Here is a 23,292-nt window from a genome sequence, read left to right as displayed (position 1 = left end):
TGGGGTTTGAGGAGCTAGTAATGGCGGAAAGAAAAGATAAAGGGTTTCAAACGGGACTAGTAAGCAAAAGAGAATGGTGAATTCCACTTTAAACATTTAGTTCACATTGGTGCTTTGACGTGGAAGGGATTTTCATCGGAGGGTGGAACTGTAAGGGTGGCATTGCAGTTTTACTATGTAAGAAGTCTAATAGGAACATATATTACTTATCAAATACAGTTTTTATAAAAGTATGGCAATTGTACTACAGACATTTAATAGCTCAGTAAGGCACAGTTGATCTTGTTAGAAGTTTATATTGAATCAATTTACTTTCCTTCAAATGCTGATAAATGATGCTTACCTTGTAAACTTCACAGGGGCATTAGAGAGACCATCTGTGAAGGTGCTTTATGGGTTAATAGAGTGTCATGCAAATGAAAAGAGTTCTGCAGTCTCTCTGATCTTTGCTTCCCTAAGTATGCCTTCCCTTACCTCTACCTCTAATTATTCCCTTTCCACTAGCTCCTGATGAAGAATTCAGTAGTTCTAAACAGACTGACAACATTCTTTTGCTCTCACTTACCTCCCTGAAGTCACCATCCATCTCTTTTCCTTCTATACCCCTAATGTCCTCAATATTTTAAGTATTTATATCATCAGTAATTTATATAATCAGCAACAGCATTTGTCATATTTTCTCTTTAAAAAAAAACCTTACAGCTCCAAATTTTCTTATTTAAAAGTATCATTTTCTGACCAATCCCAAATTGCACCTTTAATATTTTTATTTTTTAACCCATAACAGTTTGTCACAAAAAGCTTCCCATTATACCTTCACTGAAGTATCTCTGGTGTCCTTTGTGTGTCCTCTCCACATAGTTTCAGGTGCATTCATTTTTTGTTTCTGAAATGTCCCATCCTACCCTGCCTACCTACTGTATAATTCCTGGGTATCCTAGAAAGCTTAATTCAGAAGGCACCTCCTCTTTCTGTGGCTCTCAAAGTTCTACATGTATTTTCTAGCTTTGATCAAATTAGCCTCTGGTACAGTTAATTGTCCAGGTGTCTATCTTCCCTAGGATATTGTATGGTGTCTTCCCTAGGATCTGTCAGCAAAGGGACTTTGTCTTAATCATCTTTATATTCTGGTCCCTGGCACAGTGTTTGCTTGTGGTAAATACACAATGGCTATTGGCTTGAATAATAGCTATGTTCACTGAATGCCTCCCATCTGCCAGTTTTTGAACACATGCTCCCCTTTAACCCTTACCACAACCCTGCAAGATGGGTTGTTAACTGTCTACTTTGACAGAACCAAAGGACTGGAAGATCTTTGTAACTTTGAAGTCCTTGATGTTATTGTATAGGCTTTGTTTGAAAAGGAGAACCAAAGCCTGACTTGAAGCCAACTCTCCCACCCAGTGGGATGCATAAGGATTATACCAACAAAAGCAGAAAATCTACTCTTAACAATAATAAGGTCCCCCAAACTACCAACCGCATGAAGAAGGGCTATATCCTCCTCGTTAACACTGTCTCCCAGGGTAGGAGCCTCCTGTCTGGTCGTAAATGCATTGTTGAATGAAGGAATCGATCAATTAAATTATCTGATCTTGTTAGCCCATGCTTGAAACCGTAAGTAGCTTTCCATAATTCCTTGGATAAAATCTATAAAATTTAACTTGGCCAAAAGGCCCAGTATGACTTGGGCCCTGGTACCTAACCAGTCACCTTTCCCCAGCTCTCCCCTGCTCTCCTCCTCAGCTACTCACACTTTTGGTGTGGGCATCGTTTAGGTTCTCACACGAGAACTTGTTTCTTCAGTCCACATGCCTGTGCAGATACCTGGAGTGCTCATCTCCTTCTTCATCTGGTTAATTCCTAGTCACTTGTTGAGCTCAGCATAAAAGATATATCCTCACAGAATGTACCCATGCACCTTCCACCAGGTCTGGCTCCCTCATATTCTCTCAGAGCATACTTTCCATTAAAGTGCTCATTCTAAAAGTGAATAAATGATCTGAGAGCTTTTCTGAGTTCAAGGTTGGAAGTTAGTATCTCAACTCAGGTGACTTGTTCACATGTGTCAATGTTATGAAAGAAATGCTTTTCAAAAAAGTTCTAAGGATTGATGCAGCATTCTAGAGATAAACAAAACACCTTAGGACTATTGTTGCCTTCCAGGTGGAGCCTGAGAAGTAGCACCTCCACATATTCCTTTAAATAGCAGTTAATTCTTGAAAAGAGGTTTGCTCTCAATATAATAGCTTGCCTTTTGCTTACAGGGTTAATGAACTATTACCTCTCTCTTGGAGGTTCACTTCTAGACCTGGATGAAACCTGCTTCTGTTCAGGCCCCACAGCTTGCTGTGAGGACTCAGCCCCCTTGCTCCTGTCTGGTTGTGCGCTGGGAGGAGCTGTGTCCTGGGAGGAGGCAGCTGCCGTGCTCAGGGGTGTCTGAGACCGTGATCGCTCTTGGAGCCGTGCTTTCTTTTCTCTTGGTACCTCAGAACCAGCACCTGTAGCTGTATCACTTAGGGTTCCATCCTGACTTGGCTGCTGAGGGCCACTTCCAAAGAACCATGCCCCAGATTTGGTTAAGATTTCTTGTTGCTTTCGACATAAATTGCATACCCACATAACCTATTTAAAGAAGAGAGAACAATATAAATTTTCTATGCCATTTGGAAATAATAATTTATCTTTAACACATTAAAATATCTTTTAAGGAAAAGAAAAATGCTTGTCATATGTATACTTATCCTTGCAAATTTCTTGTGACAATGACCCTTGTACAAGTCACAGTCAAGTACATGAATGCCTGGACTGTCACCCATCTGAAACCACAGCATCTCTAGGTTACCAGAGTATTTTCCTGGTGTTCTAACCCTGTGATTCTGAACTTTCTTTTACCATGTATCCATCACATTTTGTATGACTGAATCTGAAGTTTCATTTAAAGTATATGCTAGTAAAAATGTTTTAAGTGGGGTTTGATTGATTAGTAAAATGCTGTAAAGAGCTATAAAATTAATATTTATGTACATAAATCTCAGTGTCTTGAAGGATATAGAAAATATATGTCTTCTCAAAACTTATGCATTATTAAAGCTGATATTAAAAGATGTTCATATGGGACAAACAATAAAAGGTAGGCACAAAAGAAAAGGTCAAGCTGTATATCTTCTCTAGTTTATTAGTAATAAACTCACCTCAGGTTTACATTATGCTATAAAAGTTTCCATGCACATCTTTAATAAAGCAATAAATTTAGGGCTGGGTTTATTCATATGAGACCACTCCAATACTGTTTCCACTAGAGATTCTATTTTGGAATAGTCATCTAGAAATACATCTACTGAGAAATTATTAGATTTTTTTTATCACTTAAATCTATACATCAGCTCTCCTCGTGGTGACATTTAAATGAATGTAATAATGAGGACAACAAAGATAACAGAAATGATGAATAATGATAGCAGCAACACCTAGTATACAGAGCAAAAATAGATATCTATAGGCCTATGAGCAATCTTCTCAGATATCTCCAGTACCTCTGTTTTGTGGTGTAATTCCACCTCCCTGCCTCAGTTGTTTTCCTCTGAACACACTTCAGTTTTCCTTTGTACCTCAGAAACAGCACCCACAGGAAAGGCTGCTCATCAAACTACAGGCCCTGGTTTTCACAAATACTGAATCAGTCTCAATTCCTCAAAAATATTACAAAAGGATGAATAAATCCCAGATAATAGTACATGAGAAACAATATTATGATGGTAAAAGATGAAGCTTTGTTGAGATGGCAAAAAGAAGAAAATGTACGACTGAAAACATTTAGATGAATATGAGAAAAACTACAATGATAGCTATAAAATTAAGATATAAAAGATAAAGTGAGAATAAGAAAAAGAAAAGTACTATGTTTTTAACATGGAAAAGTTCATCTGTATGAAATGAAAGAGCTGCTGCTTTCCAAGCAAGAAAATGCAAATGGATCAATAGTATGGGGAAAACTAAGACTTAAAGATGTTTACTATAAAAAGTTTAAGATCGACAAAGCTTATTAGTTCATTCCTCTACACTTCCTCAGGTCATAAAATGAAATGGACTAGATTCACAAAAGCAGTTAGTGGAATTCCCATATGCTAAGATGTTAAACAAGGTAAACAGAGCATTTCATAGGCCTGTAACAAAATGAAGTATGGAACATATCTGTAATTTAAAATGCTTCCTAAATGAGGTGATATTGAGCACAATGTATCACAATCTCTTTATGTCATAAATAAGGTCCCTCAGAAATTCCGATTCATTGAATATAGTCTTATCAAGGATATCATTATAAGGGCAATATCCCCAGGCCAGGACTTTATGCCAGTGACACTGATTATCCTTTACCCAGACCCTGGTTGGGGACAGGTGATATGCTATCTCATTGGTTGCCTCTTTAGCTGACAAAACAGTAATGAGAAACTCCGAAATCATGCAAAGAAACCAGGAAGAATCTTTGACTACTTTATATTGCTAGGGAGACATTAAATTTATGTTTATTATACTATAAGCAAAATATTATTCATCATCAAAAGTAAGTCCCTTTCCTCGAAATATTAAAGTATATTTAGGATAAATATAAATTTACTTTAAAACATAGGGAAAACACAATAAAATTACAATTAAAAATTCCCAAATGGAGTTAAGTTAATAAAGAGGCAGAAAGAAACATTAAAATACTGATAAAAAGAAGGGTAAAGGGATGCTGGGTGGCTCAATTGTTGAGCATCTGTCTTTTGCTCAGGGCGCGATCTCAGTGTCCTGGGATTGAGTCCCGCACTGAGCTCCCTGGATGGAGCCTGCTTCTCCCTCCACCTATGTCTCTGACTCTCTCTCTCTCTCTGTGTCTCTCATGAATAAATAAAATCTTTTTTTTTTTTTTAATGAAGGATAAAGGAGACTCTTCTTTGTGCATCTGAATATTTTCTAGAAAAATTTTATCATAATCTTACTTTGATTGTTTCATATATTTTTTAAAAGATTTTGTTTATTTGAGAGGGAGAGAGAAAGAGAGCATACACACATGAGCAGGGTAAAGGGAAAGGGAGAAAATCTTACATAGCGTCCGTGCTGAGTGTGAGCCTGGTGCAAACCCAATCTCATAACGTGGAAATCACAACCAAGAGTTGGATGCTTAACTAACTGTGCCACCCAGGTGCTCCAATTGTTTTATATTTTTAAGTGTTATAAAAATGGACCAATGAAAAGTAATTGCCAGATCTGGGCAAGTTCTAAATTTTGAATATATGCAGAATTGCCACAAGAGTGATAAAGGCAAATAAAATGTGGTTATTATTAAATTATTCTTACCATTAAATACTAAAATTCATTTTATTTCATATGAAATAGATTCAAAAGATTACAGTTAGTAAGTAGAAGCAACTGCTTCAATATTTTCAAAATATTATTTATTTCTTTTCTGAATGTCTCATTAATTTTGTCTGTTTTTAACACTTAGAAAAAAAATTTTCCTATGCTTTATTTCCTTGTGCACACATTTTTAAATTTGTATTTCAAAATTAATTATAAATGTGGTGAATCTATCTTCTAATCTGAAAGCAAAATTAACTCTAAAAATAAAAATATTTTTTGTTAAAATACTATCTCCCAATCTCTACCATTAATTATATAAATTACTCTTGCCACAGAGTTTACAAAGAAAAAAGAAACTATTTATACAAGCTGTAAGGAAAATAGATGGCAGTACAATAGAACATTTATTGTGCCTTTCAACATAGTTCATATCAAACATTTCAGGCATGTATAAAAAATAAGCCAAACAGTTGCTGAGAAGCAATGCAGTTATGTATGTTTACAGATTCTCTTTTTGAATTTAGGATCAAGTATTATGTTTGTCTACTAACGACAGATAATCCAAAACGTGAGATACTAATCCAAAAGTGGGATAGGGAGCCTTTCTTAACTCATTTTTTTTAAAAAGGACAAGACACAAATATTTCTACAAAAAATGCAATTTATTTAAAATACAGCACACCTTTTTAAAGATCATGCAGGATTATACCCTGATTAAGTACCCCGGGATGTGTTCCAAACTAATCTAAACCAAAGCAAGTCTGTGTAATACCTTATCTTAACAATTTACAGATGTTAAGCAACCAAATACAAACTTAAATGAAAGATTATTGTGATGGAACATGGATTCTGAAACTACATGCGGTACATGAGAAATATGAAGAACATTTGAAAATTTTATTCAGAAGTTTTGTACTAACAGCATTTTAAATTCCATTTAAGGAATCCTTAAGAAATACAGTAGACCATTTTATGGCAAAAAAAATGATTCAGATGCAAGAAATACTTTATATTTGCCTTCACATTAAATTTTTACAAATCCAGACACACAGAGCAGAAGAAATGTGCCTTAGATTTACTCTCAATGATATTGCTAAGGTGATTCATGACAATGAGGCACAGAATTCCTATATTAACACAAATGTGTTGCTTAAAAAAGTCCATCTGAGGTAGTTAGTGCTGTAATGTAAAGAATAAATATAAGCAGGAAGATTTTTAAAAAAAGATTAAGTGTGAAAATATTGGCTTGTATTTAATATAGTATTCAAAGATAGTTATACTACCATTTTGAAAATATGAAAAAGAAAATGGGCTATTCAGCTTTATTATAGATGCTGCATTTTCTGAGTACCTTTACTTATTTTCCTTACTTTATTCAGTGAAGGCACTCACTCTAGCAGAAGGGGGAACAAAATTATCAAGGTGATAGTTCAGCTTTTTTGACAATAGTAGATGAGATAGTAGAAAATAATTGATTACTAAGTAGGTGAAAATGAGAGAGTTCTCTGTACTTGTTTCAGCATATGTGTGTGTGTTTCTCTCCCAGTCTCTTGTTATTTTTGTTACTATTTCATGGGTTTATTGTTTTTCCTTTTGGAAGTTTCTAAAATACATAAGCAAAGAAGTGACCTGATACATATTAGGTCTTAAGAGAGTCCCTCTGGTTACTGTGTTGAATTAGGCATAAAATGTAGGGAACCAATTGCAGAATTGTTATGAACTAAATTCTAATATTGCTATTTTTATTCTCTTTTGGTTCATCTTTGACAGATATGTTTCTCTATCCTTAGGTTATCTATTTGCGTAATTTCGTTGGAGTTACATTTCTTTTTTTATATAGCACAAGACTGAACCATGGTTTTTTTGTTGTTGTTGTTGTTGCTGCTGCTGCTGCTGTTTAATCCAAAAATCTTTGTGTCTTAGTAGCATTCAACACATCAATCCTTATTTTCTATGTCCTGACTGACATTATAATATGTTTCTCCATTTGTAAAAAGTAAATGCACATGCCTGCACTCCAGATACCAACGATTCTGCCCAGTAAAGGACTTCAGTCCATCACTGACCCCTTCATTTTCCTGTGTCTTCAACCTTGCCTTCTCTGTTACTCCTTCCATTTTAGCATATAACTATTAAAGCATATAATATAATCAAAACTTTTCTTTGAACTTATTCTCTCTCTAGTCACTTTTTTCTCCATCCTCTGTAAAATCAAGCTACCTGAAAAAAAAGATAAAAAATAAAGAAAGAAAACTACCTGATAAAGTAACTAAATTAATACTTGCCCCACTTCCTTATATCCCCTTTATTTCTCAACGATTTGAGACACCAGTCCCCACAGTTGTATTTAATTATTTTTCATAAACATTAGTGATCTCTTCCATTGTTTTAGTTTCACTTATATACACTGAATGTATGGAATTTATGACTACCTTTTGTTTTTGGTTTATGGATATTAGAGATAGTTTCCTGTTCTGGTCTAATCTGACTTCTATCACCTCCTCTCATATTCTCATAAAAACTTTCTTCACTCTTACTAAATGTTAATGTTACACAGAGCTCCATTTTTGCTTCTCTGCATTTCTTATGCCAATAGATTCCATGTGAGATGGATATAGGATTTTCATATTTTTATCACAACCCCTCCTGAAAAATATTTTTCAGAAGACTTATACAATGAGTATTTGCTCAGTAAATTGTGTTGATGACTACTACACTAACACAATATTTCCATTATAGAACATGCAAAATAGAAACTGAATGAATGAGATTTAAAAAGTAAATAGCACTTTAATATTATTTTGCATACAAATTGACTATCCTATACTATAAGCTTTAGATTTTAAAATCATAATCTCTAGCTCAGGCATCTAGTAAAATATCGAAAACCATGGTACCCTCTTATCTACTACATACGCCCACTTGAATGTAACCTAGGAGCCTCAAACTTAAAGGACACCAAACAGAAGTGATTATGTTTTCCATAAAACTTGATCTTGTCCTGTATTGTTTGTCTCAGTTAATAGTACCACCACCCACACAGTCACCCAAACAATTAATCTAAGAATGATCCTAGCTTACTCTCCCCCTAATGATTCATCATATCTTAACTCTGATTTCTGAATATCATGATTCAAACTTGCTTCCTTATGTCTATTCACACTGTACTGACTTATTTGAGGGTGTGATCTTTTCCTATCAAGTTTTCTATAACTGACATCCTATCAGATTTCCCTCCTCCTCTTATTGCCCCTGCAATAAATCTTCCAACCCATTTCACATCCTCTAAAATTTAAATTTGACAAAATCACTCCCTGCATTCAAGATATAATTATAACTCTTGTTTAGCATACTGAGGTTCTTTCCTACTTTTTCAACCTCATCAACAGCTGTTTCCCACATATACTCCATTCTCCAGTTTTCTCAACATTATGCAGTTCCCAGAATTTGTTCCAGATGTTTAGCTTTATGACCTCGTTTTTAGGTTCATCCCATACCCAAATGGATTATATACATTTTATAACATCTGCATTTTTCACATCTGATACAGTGTTTCATTTATTCACTGATGATATAAAATTTTCATACGTATCATATCTCCCATAGAAATGCATTAGGAAGAAAACCAAAAAATTGTTGTGTGCATTTTTTTATAGTATTTCTAAACCTTGGTATCTTATTTTTTACTTTTAATGGCCTAAATTCCTAATTTCAATAATGAAATAAAAAACAAAAGTATAATTTGTGCATATTCTGTTATCATGCTAGGATTCCAAACACTATAATGTCCTATACAACTGCAGAATTTAGACTCATAGACTTCATTATTGTATAATGCCTACAATATATCTATATTTATCACTAAAGTGAGTTATTACATAAATGGCATAATGAATGTTTTATGTTGAATTATTCTAAAACCACATTGTCTAAAATAGTGAATAAACCAACATGCCCAAATCCTATAAGAGCTCTTAACTATAGAGAACAAACTGAGGGTGGCTGGAGGGGAAGTGGGTGAGGGATGGGATAAATGGGTGATGGGGTAAGGAAGGCATTTGTTGTAATGAGCACTGGGCATTATTTTCAAGTCAAATGGAATACCTACCAAGATAGATCACAGGTTGGCCATTAAAAAAAAAAAAGCATTTACAGAACTGATGTCACATAGCATATATTCTCTGATCAAAACTCAATAAAATAAGGGTGCCTGGGTGGCTCAGTCTGTTAAGTGTCTGCCTTTGGCTCAGGTCATGATCTCGGGGTCCTGGGATTGAGCCCTCCATCAAGCCCCCTGCCTGCTTTCCCTCTCCTCCTTGCTTATGCTCTCTTTCATTATCTCTCTCCCTCTCTCAAATAAACTTAAAAAAAAATCCAAAGCTCAATAAAATTAGAAAATAATAACTCAAAAATTCTGGAAATAGCATAATTTTGGAAATCAAGCAATACATATCTAAATATGACAAGGCCAAAAAAATCACAAAGGAAATTAAAATATGTATTGTTCTGGATAATAATAAAAATATAGCCTATCAAAATTTATAAGATGCATCCAAAACACTCCTTAGAAAGAAAATTGTAGCATTAAACACTCCATTGCAAAAGAAACAATTAGGGGCACATGAGTGGCTCGGTTGTGTCCAACTCTTGATTTCAGCTTAGGTCATGATCTAGGGGTCATGGCATCAAGCTCCACATTGAACTCCCTGCTCAGTAGGGAGTCTGCTTCTCTTTCTGTCTCCCTCTCCTCTGCCTCTCCTCCCAGCTCACGATTGCATTCTCTCTAAAATAAAATAAATAAAATCTTTAAAAAAAAAACAATTATTAAATAATGATCTAAGTTTCCACCTTAAGAATAAATGAATGAACAAAAATAAATAATATAGGGTAAAGAAGAAAATGATAAAGATAAGAGTGGAAATTAATAAAATACAAAATTAAAAAATCAATAACCTAAAGAAAATCAATAAAATAAAAATATATGGCTCCTGGAAGGAACTAATAAAGTTGATCTCCTTGGCTGATCACAAAAAGAATAGAAAATGCAATTACCAAAAGGGAGAACATCATTATAGACCCTAGATTAATTAAAAAGAAAAATTAAATAGTATTATTAATAATTTTATGCCAACAAGTTAAATAACATAGAGGAATTGCTTAAAATTTTTGAATTAAGAAAAATGACTCAAGAAGAAATAGAAAACTTGAATAGCCCTAAAACAAGCAAAAGAAATTGAATTCATAATTAAAAGGCAACTTACAATAAAAATTCCAGAACCAATTATCTTCACTGGAAAATTATTTTTAACATCTTTGAAGAGTAAATTATATTAATTTTCCAAAAGCTTTTTTTTTTTTTTTAATTAAAAGAGAGGAAAATAACCTACTTCTGCTTCTGAACTCATTTTATAAGGTCAACTTAGTCCTAATACAGGAAACTATGTTATTAGAATTAAACTTAGAAACAAAATTCTTCTTATGAACAATTATATGTCAAAAAATTGTACAACATAAAAGAAATGAATAAATTCTTAGAAACATGCAACTTTTTAAGATGGAATCACAAAAAAATAGCAAACTTGAACAAATGGATTACTAATAATCAGAAACTTTCCAATAGACAAAAGTCTAGGATCATATGGCTTCAACTGGTGAATTACACCAAACATTCATAGAATTAATACTAGTTCTTTTCAAACTCTTCCAAAAAAAAGCAGAAAAGAAGGGAACGCTTTCATTTTTTTTTTTTAAGATTTATTTATTTATTTGAGAGAGAAGGAGAGAGAATCTCAAGCAGACTCCTCCTGAGCATGTAGCCTTACATGGGGATCGATCTCATGACCCTGAGATCATGACTGGAACCAAAATCAAGAGTTGGATGCTCAACCAATTGAGCCACACAGGCACCCCAAGAAGGGAATACTTCTGTACTCATTTTACAAGGCCAACATTACTCTGATATCAAAACCAGACATGGACACTACAAAAAAATAAAATCACAGACCAATATCCCTGATGAACATAGATGTGAAAATCTTTAAGAATATTAGTAAACCAAATTCAACAATATACTAAAGGGATCACACCACATGATCAAGTGGAGCTTATTCCAGTGGTATTAGGGTGGTTCAATATCCACAAATCAGTTGATGTAATGTACCAAATCAATGGAATTAAAGATAAAAATCATATGATATTCCAATAAATGCATAAAAGCCTTGGCAAAATTTAACATCCATTTATGATAAAAATTCTCAACAAAGTGGGTGTAGAGGGAACTTACCTTAACATAATGAAGGCCATATATGACAAGCCCACAGCTAATATCATATTTAGCGGTGAAATGCTCAAAAACTTTCCTCTAAGATTAGGAACAAGATGAGGATGCCCAATATCCCCATTTTAATTCAATGCACTATCAGAATTCCTAGCCATAGCAATTAGGCAAGAAAAAGGATTAAAGGCATCCAAACTGGAAATAAAGAAGAAAAATTGTCATTATTTGCAGAAGGCCTGATGTTATATTTATAAAACCCTGAAGTTGCCATTAAAAATTGTTAGAATAAATAAATTCAAAAAGGTTGCAAGATTAAAAAATCAACATACAGAAATATCATGTTTCTATACAATAAAAATGAACTATCAGAAAAAAAAAGAAAATAATCCCATTACAATTGCATCAAAAAGAATAAAATACCCAGGAATAAATTTAAGGAGGTAAAAGACCTATACACTGAAAACTATAAGACATTAATAAAAGAAACTGAAGAAGACACAAATAAATGGAAAGATATTCTATGCTCATAGATTAGGAGAACTGATACTGCTAAAATGTCCATAATACCCAAAGCAATCTAGAGATTCAACACAATTGCTATCAAAATTCCATTGATATTTTTCACAGCAATAGAACCAGCAATCCTAAAGTTTGTATGGAACCACAAAAGATCCAAAAACATCTAGGCAGACCCCAACAAATCTTGAGAAAGAAGAACAACCTGGAGACATTATGCTTCATGATTTCAAACTACGTTACAAAGCTATAATAATCAAAACAGTATAACATTGGTATAAAAACTGACACAGATGAATGAAACAGAATAGAGAGCCCAGAAATAAACCCATGCTTATATGGTCACTTAATTTATGACAAAGAGGCCAAGAATATACAGTTGAAAAAGGAAAATCTCTTCAATAAATGGTGTTGGGGAAATTGGGCAGCATATGCAGAAGAATGAAACTGGATATCTTGCAGGATACACAAAATGAACTTGAAATGAATTCAAGATTTGAACATAAGATCTGAAACCATAAAACTTCTGAAAAAAAAAAAAAAAAGGCAGTAAGCTCCGTGACATGCTCTTTGCAATGAATTTTTGGATCCAACACCAAAAGCCAAGGCTATAGAAGTAACACTATATCAAACTAAAAACCTTCTGCACAGCAGTCAATCATTAACAACACAACAAGGCAACCTACTAAATAGAAGAAAATATTTACAAATCATGTTTCTGATAAGAGATTAATATCTAATATATATAAAGAACTAATACCACTCAACAGCAAATAAATAAATAAATAAATAAATAAATAAATAAATAAATAAATAAATGTTTAAAATGGGCAGAAGATCTGATTAGATATTTTTCCAAGGACATACACTTTCTAAAGCCAATATACCCATGAAAAAGATGCTAAACATTACTAATCATTTGGAAAATGCAAATCAAAACCACAATGAGATATCACCTTAGAATGGCTATCAAAAAGACAAGAAACAGCAAGTGCTGGCAAGGATGTGGCAAAAAAGGAATCTTTGTGCACTGCTGATATAGTTACTATGTAAACGATAATAAAGTTTCCTCAAAAAATTAAAAGTAGAACTACCAGATGGTCCAGTAATTCCAGTTATGGGTATTTGAGGAAAAGGAAAGCACTAACTTGAAAAAGCATATACGTTCCTATTTATTGCTGCATTATTTACAACAGCCAAAATATGGACACAACCTCAGTGTCCATTAATGGGTGACTGGATAAAGAAAAGTTTATTCATATACATATGTGTGTATATACATATACAGATACACATGAAATGGAATATTATGCAGCCATAAGATAGAGTGAAATCTTGCCATTATGTTGAGATAAGTCAGACAAAAAAGATAATTACCATATAAATTCACTTATATGTAGAATCTAAAAACCAAATAACATACCCCTTCCACCCCAACCTCATAGATAAAAGACTGGTGGTTGCCAAAGGCAAAGGGTCAGTGGTAGGCAAAATGGATGAAGGGATTCAAAACGTACTAACTTCTGGTTCTAAAACAAATAATTTATTGGGATATAATGTATACAACAGTCACTAGGCTTAATTATACTGTATTGCAGGTGCCTGGATGGCTCAGTCAGTTAAGTGTCTGACTCTTGGTTTTGGCTCAGGTTATGGTCTTGGAGTCAGGGGATTGAGCTCTAAGTCAGGCTGTGTGCTCAGAGGGGAGTCAGCTTGAGATACTCTCCTTTTCCTTCTGCTCCTCCCTCACTTTTTCTCTCTCAAATAGATAAACAAATCTTAAAAATAAATAAAATAATAATGTATTGCATATATGAGTGTTGCTAAGAGAATAAATCTTAAAAGTTCTCATCACAAGAAAAAAATTTGTTATATGTATGCAAAGATATGTCAACTAGACTTATTGTGGGGATCATTTCTCTATATATGGAAATATTAAATAATTATGTTGTACACCTGAAACTAATATTGTATGTCAATTATACCTCAATAAAAAACAAAACAAGGGACACCTGGGTGGCTCAGTGGTTGAGTATCTGCTTTTGCTCAGGGTGTGGTCCTGGAGTCCTGGGATCGAGTCCCACATCAGAGTCCCTGCATGGAGCCTGCTTCTCCCTTTGCCTAGGTCTCTGCCTCTCTGTGTGTGTCTCTCATGAATAAGTAAATAAAATCTTAAAAAATAATAAAACAAAACAAAACAAAATATCTCAAAAACATTGTAAGATGTTAAATTTTATCCCAAATATAATGCCACTACATGGAATATGAACAAATTACATGTTCAAATTAAAGAGAAAAAAATCACCAATTGAACATAACTGAAGTATTTGCTAGTTAGAAGAGATGCTCCTTGAATATTAGGATACAGAGACATTAAATGAAGAAAAAGTAAAAGAAATACCATGCAAAAAATAATCAGAAGAAAACTGGTACAGTTAAAATAATATCAGGACAAGTAGTTATTGCAAGAGGTCTTACTAGAGATGAAAAAGAGGTGAATTTCATTGTGATAAAAGATCAATACACCCCAAAGACACTAAATTCTAATTTTATATACATTAACAGCATAGTGTCAACATATATAAAGCAGAACTTGACAAATAAAATAAGAATAGGCAAATAACAAGTATAATGGGAGATATAAACACATCCCTAAATGACTGAAGAACAGAATAAAATTCAGAATAAAATTACAGAATAAAATTCCATAAGGATTTAGAAGAATTGAACAAAATTTGGCCTCACTGATACCTATAAGTAGAACTATTTACATTAGCTACAGAATAACAAATGTGTCAATGTGTGATTCTAAAAGTGCTCGATATATTCGATGCAGTCCTCACCCCAACAGACACAAAAAATCCCACCAAGTTTTTCTGGAAATGTGTTAGTTCATACTAAAATTATTGTGGGAATGCTAAAGGTCAAGAAGAACTAAGATAATTATGAAAAATAATTTCAGAGACTTACATTGTTTTTATTCCATTATCCCTATGTCCAATCAAGCAAACTGTTTTTTTAAAGCAGATTATTTGTTTTCTTGATGTTGAGTAACAAAAGTTCTTTATATGTTTTAGATAATAACCCTTTATGAGACATATCATTTGCAAATATCTTCTTCCATTCAGAAGGCTGCCTTTTTGTATTGCTGATGGTTTCTTTTGTTGTGTAAAAACGTTTTATTTTGGTGTTGTCCCAATAGTTTAATTTTATTTCCCATAAGGCGATATACCCAGAAAAATATTTCTACGGCTGATGTTAAAGAAATTTCTGCCTATGTTTCCTTCTAAAAGTTTTATTGTTCAGGTTTTACATATAGGTCTTTAATCTATTTCAAATGTATTTTTATTATGGTGTATGAAAGTAGTCTAGTCTCATTATTTTGTATGTAGCTATTTACATACCATTTATTGAAGAGAGACTGTTTTTTTCCCTATTGTATATTCTTGCCTCCTTTATCAAAGATCAGGTGATCATGTAAGTGTGAGTTTATTTCTGGGCTCCCTATTCTGTTCCATTTATCTATTCATCATTTTTCCTTTTTTTTTTTTTTGTCAGTACAAAACTGTTTTAATTTCTACAGCTCTGTAGTATATCTTGAAATCTGGAATGGTAATACCACCAGCTTTGTTCTCCTTTGTCAGTATTGCTTTGGCTATGTGTGGTCTTTTGTGGTTCCACACAAATTTTAGGATTATTTGTTTTATCTGTGAAAAATGCTGTTGGCATTTTGAGAGGGATTGCATTAAATCTATAGATTGCTTTGGATAGTAAGGACAATTTAATAATATTGGTTTGTCTAATCCATGAGCATGGTATATTTTTCCATTTGTTTATGTTGTCTTCAATTTCTTCAATCAGTATTTTTTATTTTTTGGAGTGCAGATCTTTCACCTCCTTGGTTAAATTTATTCCTAGGTATTTTATTATTTTTGGTGCAATTATAAATGGGAATATTTTCTTAATTTCTCTTTCTGCTATTTCATTATTGGTGTTTAAATGTCTGTATATTAATTTTGTATTCTGCAACATTACTGACTTCATTTTTCAGTTCTCATGGTTTTTTGGTGGAAACTTTAGGGTTTTCTATATATAGAGTATCAGGTCATCTGCAAATAGTGAGTTTCACTTATTTCTTACCAATTTGGATGTCTCTCATTTCTTTTCCTTGTCTGATTGCTGGGTCTAGGATTTCTAGTACTATACTGAATAAAAAGGGTGAGAGTGGACATTTTTGTCTTGTTCCTGATACTAGAGGAAAACTGTTTAGTTTAGTTTTTTACCATGAGTATGATGTTAGTTGTGAGGCTTTCATATATGGCCTTTGCTATATTATGCTGAGGTATGTTCCCTCTAAATCTACTTTATTGATAATTTTACCGTGAATGGATGTTGTACTTTGTTAAATGCTTTTTCTGCATTGAGAGGACCATGTGGTTTTTATCCTTTATTTTTTATCCTTTCTTTTATTAATATGATGTATTATATTAATTGATTTGTGAATGTTAAGCCACCCTTTCATCCCTGAAATAAATGCCACTTGATGTTGGTGAATGATTTTTTAAAGTATTTTTAAATTCATTCTGCAATATTTTTTGAGGATTTTTACATCTGTATTCATCAGAGATATTGCCTACAGTTTCCTATTTTTGTAGTATCTTTATCTGGTTTGGCTATCAGGGTAATGGCCTCACAGAATCAGTTTGGAAGCTCTGTCTTTAGGTCTGAAATGAATCTCCTGAAAGCAGCATTAAAATGCTGCTTTTATCCATTTAGCTTGCCTTATGTCTGTTTGCTCTAGATTCGAGAAGTTTTCAGCTATTGTTTCTTCAAATAAATTTTCTACCCCTTCTCTCTTCTTTTTCCAGGAAATGTGAAATTATAATGCAAAAGTTATTACCTTTGTTGATGTCACTAAGTTCCTTAACTAATTCTCATTTTTTATTATTCCTTTTTCTCTTTGCTGTTCAACTTGGTTGCTCATTGGACTATTTAATATATTTACATTTATACTAATTACTGATGGGTATGTATTTATTGGCATTTTGTTACTTGTTTTCTGATTAACTTTGTAATTCTACTCTGTTCCTTCCTTCTTTCTTGCTCTCTTTTGGTTTGATGGCTTTCTTTATTGTTATGCTTGGATTTCTTTCTCTTTGTATGCACATCTATTATAGGTTTTTGATTTGGGGTTGCCATTAAGTTCATATATAACATCTTTTGTGTATTGCAGCCTATATTAAGTTGATGGTCACTTAAGTTTGAATCCATTCCAAAAGCTAAATTTGTACTCCCCCCTCCATATTTTATGTATGTCATATTTTACATTCTTTTATTTTGTGAATCCATTGACTGATATTTGTAGATTCATTTGATTTTACTACTTTAACTTCCATGCTGGCTTTATAAATAATCTACCTTAATTGTATGTTTGCATTTAACTGTGAATTTTTTTTCCTTTCCTAATTTTCTTACCTCCACTAATGTCCTTTAATGTTTCTTGTAAGGCTGGTTTAGTATTGATGAACTCCTTAACTTTGTTTGCTTCAGAAACTCTTTATCTCTCCTGCTATTCTGAATGATAACCTTGCCAGGTAGAGTATTCTTTGGTTGCAGGTGTTTTTCTTTTAGCACCCTGAATATATCATGCCAGTCTCTTCTGGCCTAAAAAGTTTCTGCTGAAAAAATTAGCTGATAGTCTTTATGGGATTTCCCTTGCATTTATTTTCTTTTGCTGCTTTTAAAATTCTCTCATTATCACTACGTTTTGCCATTTTAATTATCGTGTGTCTTGGCACAGACCTCTTTGGATTAATTTTGTTAGGGGCTTTCTGTGCTTTCTTGATCTGGATGTCTGTTTGCTCTAGATTCGAGAAGTTTTCAGCTATTGTTTCTTCAAATAAATTTTCTACCCCTTCTCTCTTCTTTTTCCAGGAAATGTGAAATTATAATGCAAAAGTTATTACCTTTGTTGATGTCACTGAGTTCCTTAACTAATTCTCATTTTTTATTATTCCTTTTTCTCTTTGCTGGTCAACTTGGTTGCTTTCCATTATGCTGCCTTCCAGATGGCTGATATCTTCTGCATTCTCTAATCTTCTACTGATTCCCTCTAGTGTATTTTTTATTTCAGTTATTGAGTTCTTCATCTTTCTTTTTACTTTCTCTTTTTTTTGAAGGTCTGATATCCTTCATTCTTTTCTCATGCTGAGTACTTGTGACCATTACACTTCATATGCTTTATTAGGTATATTGCTTACCGCCATCTCATCTAACTCTTTTGTTATGATTTTGTCTGGTTCTTTCATTTGGGAAATATTCCTATGTCATCATTTTGTCTAATTATATGTTTTTGTTTCTATGTATCAGGAAGGTCAGTTATGTCTATTGATCTTGAATGTGGTGGCCCCATAAAGAAGAGGTCCTGTGTTGCCCTGAGCAAATGCCCCTGGGTCATTAAAACCATGTACTCTAAGAGTATCTCCTATGTGGGTGCATATGGCCTATTGTTATGGGATTTGCTTTTAGTCCAGTTGGCTGGTATCAGGCAGTTTTGTCCCTGTACTGTTGAGGGCCTATCTGAGTCCACCTCAGGCTGTAGTTGGGCAATGTCACCAGTCAGGGTACCACCTTTGCTCTCAATGTCTAATGTAGTTGCATACAAGTGCAAATGCACAACAGTCTCCCTGTACTACCACCTGAGAGGCTTTCAAATTGGTGAGCCAGCCCCACACTCAGACCAGATGTCCACCCTTAGTTACTCTATTGGGACTGCAATCACTACAAACTGCAGAGCATTCTCTTATGCTGCCAGCTAAAAGCCTCTCGTGTGCTGGTGTGTGTGCTTATCTACTCCCATCTCCAGGACAATAGTTACATTGGAGTGGTGCTGGTTGCTGCCAGGGCTACTTGCAGAGTATGTCTAGTTGAGAGCTATTTTAGAGGAATCCCAGCTAAGTGGAGCAGGGTTGCAGGGGATGTGGGGGCAGGGCATACGGTCCTAGTAAGATAGGTGGAGATGTTTGTGCTGGTTCCCATGTGTCCAGCAATCTAGGTTAGTGGAGGGGAAGAGAAATGGTACCCACAAGCACTTTTGTTCTTAAAGAAGTCTCCTAAAGATCTCTGTCACTCCAGTGCATGTTCTGAGATTAATAAATCAATCTCCTTCATATATACCCTGGGCACTTTTCAAACTGGTACATCTATTCCATGTGTTGGCAAGGTTATTTGTTAGGCTAGCTCTTTGAGAGCAGGAACTCAGTTTCCTATTCCCCGCGCGCACCTCCCCCCCCGCCCCACCCATCTTGGAGCTAAATCCAATGATTTTTAAAGTACCCAGAGGTAAATCCCATTGATTTTAAAAACTTTTCAAAGTTAAGCTCCCATGGTTTTCAAAATAAAATGTTATGGGGTCTTCTTTTCCCCTGGGAATCCCCTGTGCCTGGGGTGGGGTCTGATCCAGGCTTGTGGAATCCCTCCTTTTGTGTTTAGTCTCAACAGGGGTTAGTTTCCCAGACACATCTCTGCCCTGGTACCCTTTTCAAGTGGCCTACTCTCCACAATTAACTGTTGGTCTATTCTGCTAGTCTTTGGGTCACTTTCAGACTCAGTTGTACAGATGTAGTGGTTTCCTCTGTGTGTTCGTGGAAGGAGGTAAGCTCAGGATCTTCCTACTCTACCATCTTCCTATATCTCCCCTCCTCTTTTTTAAGGCCCAGAATACTTCCCCAACAGGGGTCGCACCTGAACATAAACTCATAATCAGAGCATGATTATGTCCAAAAGAGCTGTGTATAGACAGCCCAGGGATTTAGTACTCAAGGTGCTGGCTTGGGACTTTTCAGAGGGTTGAGAAAAGGGGAACTTATAGCTATAAACTTGTAAGAATGCTTGAATGGAAAGTTTGATAAATTGTGAAAGAATGATTGTTACAGTTGTATGAGAAATTTCTGGGGCCACAATCTTAGCACCTCCACTTTATGGCACTTATATCTAGGAAACCCACTAGGTTCTCAGTCAAGAAAAAAATCCTCCTGTATTTCAGAAGAAGAAAAAGCTGAACAAACTGAAAAACCAACTCTTCTTAGATCCATCAGAGAAGGTTTTTTGTTTTTTTTTTTGTTTTTTTGTTTTTTTTTTTTTTGTAATTCAAGTGCCTTAGTTAAGCTTTGATTGCTGAGCATCCACTTCACAGATGGCTCTCTCTAATAAATACATTGCCAGCCACAGAGTAGATAAAGAGCAAGCCCACCACTCTACCCCTAGGCTCCTTTTTTAAATGAAGTTTTGGTTGATTTTCATAACTATCTGGACTGCATTTTTTTCTCTTCCCTTGCTTTAACCTGCTGTTATGTTTGAAATACACCAACAAAGAGTGAGCCCCAGAATTCTAGGCCCTCATTCTAGACCCCAATAAAAGTAAAATCCCAGGACTGCATGCTTTCATTCTCACCTTTGTCCTTGCCCTCAACCTCATGCTGTCTGTCTCTATCTCTCTCCTCCATGTGTAGTTCCAGGTGTGCCAGGTAATTTCTAGGACATAAGTAATAATTTTTTTTTCAAAGTTTCCTGGATATCTATTGCTATGGGTGTCATGCAATCACAAGGACTGCTCCAGCCACAACACTGGTTATACATAGGCTAAGACTGGCACACAATACCTGTAAAAGATTCGCAATGGCTATTAGTCTTGGATTTTCTGGTACTCTCATATTGATATAATTTAATTCTTTAATAAACGTAGATTAATGACATTAATTATATTTAGATAAATGATTATGCATTTGTAAGAATTTTCACATTAATCAATTAACTAGTTTATTTTTCCTTTACATTCTCAAAGCATGTTTTTTGATACATTTTTGCTTTCATATTAATGTCTAGCTTTTTTTTGCAGTTATCCTCATTACTATAGCTCCTTGAAAGTCGAGTCTTTTTTATTTTCTTTTAATTCCTCTAATAGACCAATCATCCTATGCTCTAGATATAATTGATGCTCAATAAATTTCTGTTGAATTGTTCATTTCCTTTGCATTTTAGAGCTGTACAATTAATCTATCCATCCATCCATTGGTCACTTGTCAGTAAGCATAGCAATATACTGCTCCTTAGTAGGAGTCAAAAACCTGAACCAAAAGAAAAGGTAAAAGACTCCTCTTTTTGTAAATTGCAACTCTTTCCACATGTAATTATCTTCCCAGCTTGCAAATTTATGGCTGTTTCGTATATATGTATATATATTATTTTCTTTCCAGGAATCAAGCAGTCTGCCAAGCAGAGACAATTTATCTCACAAAACAGCAAAGATATTATGAAACAGCATAATCACTTGCATATTCAAGTTCATAATTAATTCTATGCTTTCATTAGGTGAGAATTATGTTTTCAACAGTGTCTCCTCCTGCATCTTTCTCTTTCCTCCTGCATCTTTTATATCTAATAAGCATGCAAATAAATTCTGCCCTTTTATGCCTTGTGCATTTCAAAGTATGAACAGTAAAAAAATTCTATAGCATTACAACCACATTATACAAGCAAACACATTAATGCAACTGTTATAATCATCAGATTTTCCAAAATAATACATCTAAGGAGATAGCATTACAGATGGGCAGGGCCCAGCTATAATCCTCAGTAACCCTGTGTCTAAATAATTGTCACATATAGTAAATAATTGCAATCATATTAGGTCTCCTTCCCCTGGACCCACCTCAGAATCTTTTCTAACATTCCTCCAGAATATTCTCCCTTTGTATACCAACTACATAAACTTGATTTTGTCTGAATGCATGTGTGTTGCTGCTGTTTTTATTTGATTGGTTATATAATACAAAGATGCAAGTTTTGGTTTTGTTTCATAACGTATTGTAGTAAATTTTTAAATGACTTATTTCAGTATTTTTGGAGTTAACAGAGCATTAGAAAGTGGCCATGTAAAATTTTATTTTTGTACTATATTTTGTTATGAGAATAATATGCTATTGTAATTCCTGAAAACTTGGGACTTTATTAAAGTTTTGGGATTTAGTTCTTTCAAGTGTCAAAGATCAACTGGATCCTAAGGAGAAATGTCCTTACCGGCTACTTTAGAAGTAAACATATATCCTGATCCAGGTCTAGAATTTAAAGGTGGAAAAATCAATGAGCCCAACTCCCTTTTCTTGCAAATGAGTAAACTGACTCAGATAGGTTGTGAACTATCCAAGGTTTCACAATGCATTTATTTAGTCAGGAGATTTTTATTGGGGGGTATATGGTGGAGTGGGCGGGGAGCTATATATTCCTTGCTTCCTAATTTAGGGTTCCATTAGTGCCAGTATCTCTATGAATGCTGTTGTAAGAATAAAACACACTACATGCAAGTAAGCACATGTCTACACACATGCATATGCACATGCTAGCTATACATTACACAAGAATCTTAGAAATATCTGTCCTATAAATAAAAAATTTGATACTGCTGGGAATAGAATCATATAAATACATTAAAGAAATCAGAGAAAAGCATGCAGAATGATGTGGGAAACAAAGGCAAAAGAAAACATTAAATTTCCTTACTGCCTACAGCCCATTGACAAGTCCCTGAAACAGAGAGAGTGACATTCCTCTAGGGACTCAGCTATCCTGGATGTTGATACTTTGATACTTTGCTAAGGGCAAAAGGCAATCTTAGTTTAACATTATGCTGACTTCCCCTGGTCCCCTCCCTCCCGATCCTGTAAGTCTACTTTAACAAATATAAATTCCTTTGGAAACTTCCTTTATTTCTATTTCCCTTAAGATATATGTTAGTAATCTTCCTCTAAGAATAGGCCCAGATAGACATCTAAAGGGTCTCATGACTCAGGTTTTATTAGACAGTAATAAATGGCCTTTTTTGAACAATAGCTGGCCCCCTCAAGGTCCTGGAAACCTTGCTTCCAAAATTCCTTAGAGACTTGTGCTATCCCCAACTCCCTTCCAACCTGAAAGCGACACTCACCCATCACAACCCCAATGCAGCTCGTTCTGTCTCTGTGCTTTTTCTTTATTACTTTTTAAAAGATTGTGTTTATTTATTAGACACAGAGAGAGGCAGAGACACAGGCAGAGGGATAAGCAGGCTCCCCATAGGGACCCTGATGTGGAATTCGATCCCAAGACTCCAGGATCACGCC

At 34.4% G+C, this 23,292-nt stretch overlaps 1 protein-coding gene across 49 annotated transcripts in view; it reads right to left on the bottom strand.

The window, feature by feature from the left end:
- Positions 1-23,292, bottom strand: part of RIMS1 (regulating synaptic membrane exocytosis 1) — a 471,964-nt gene that overhangs the window by 211,114 nt on the left and 237,558 nt on the right. For all 49 annotated transcript variants that reach the window (XM_072735185.1, XM_072735168.1, XM_072735249.1 and 46 more), the window contains one exon: positions 2,285-2,625. In XM_072735185.1, the coding sequence (XP_072591286.1) occupies positions 2,285-2,625 (341 nt within the window). The remainder of the gene's footprint in view (positions 1-2,284; positions 2,626-23,292) is intronic.

This window comes from Vulpes vulpes, chromosome 1 (genome assembly GCF_048418805.1).
Source record: "Vulpes vulpes isolate BD-2025 chromosome 1, VulVul3, whole genome shotgun sequence".
Lineage (NCBI taxonomy): Eukaryota > Metazoa > Chordata > Mammalia > Carnivora > Canidae > Vulpes > Vulpes vulpes.
Note: the sequence above shows the minus strand (reverse complement) of the source record. Positions and strands in the feature narration are given on the sequence as shown.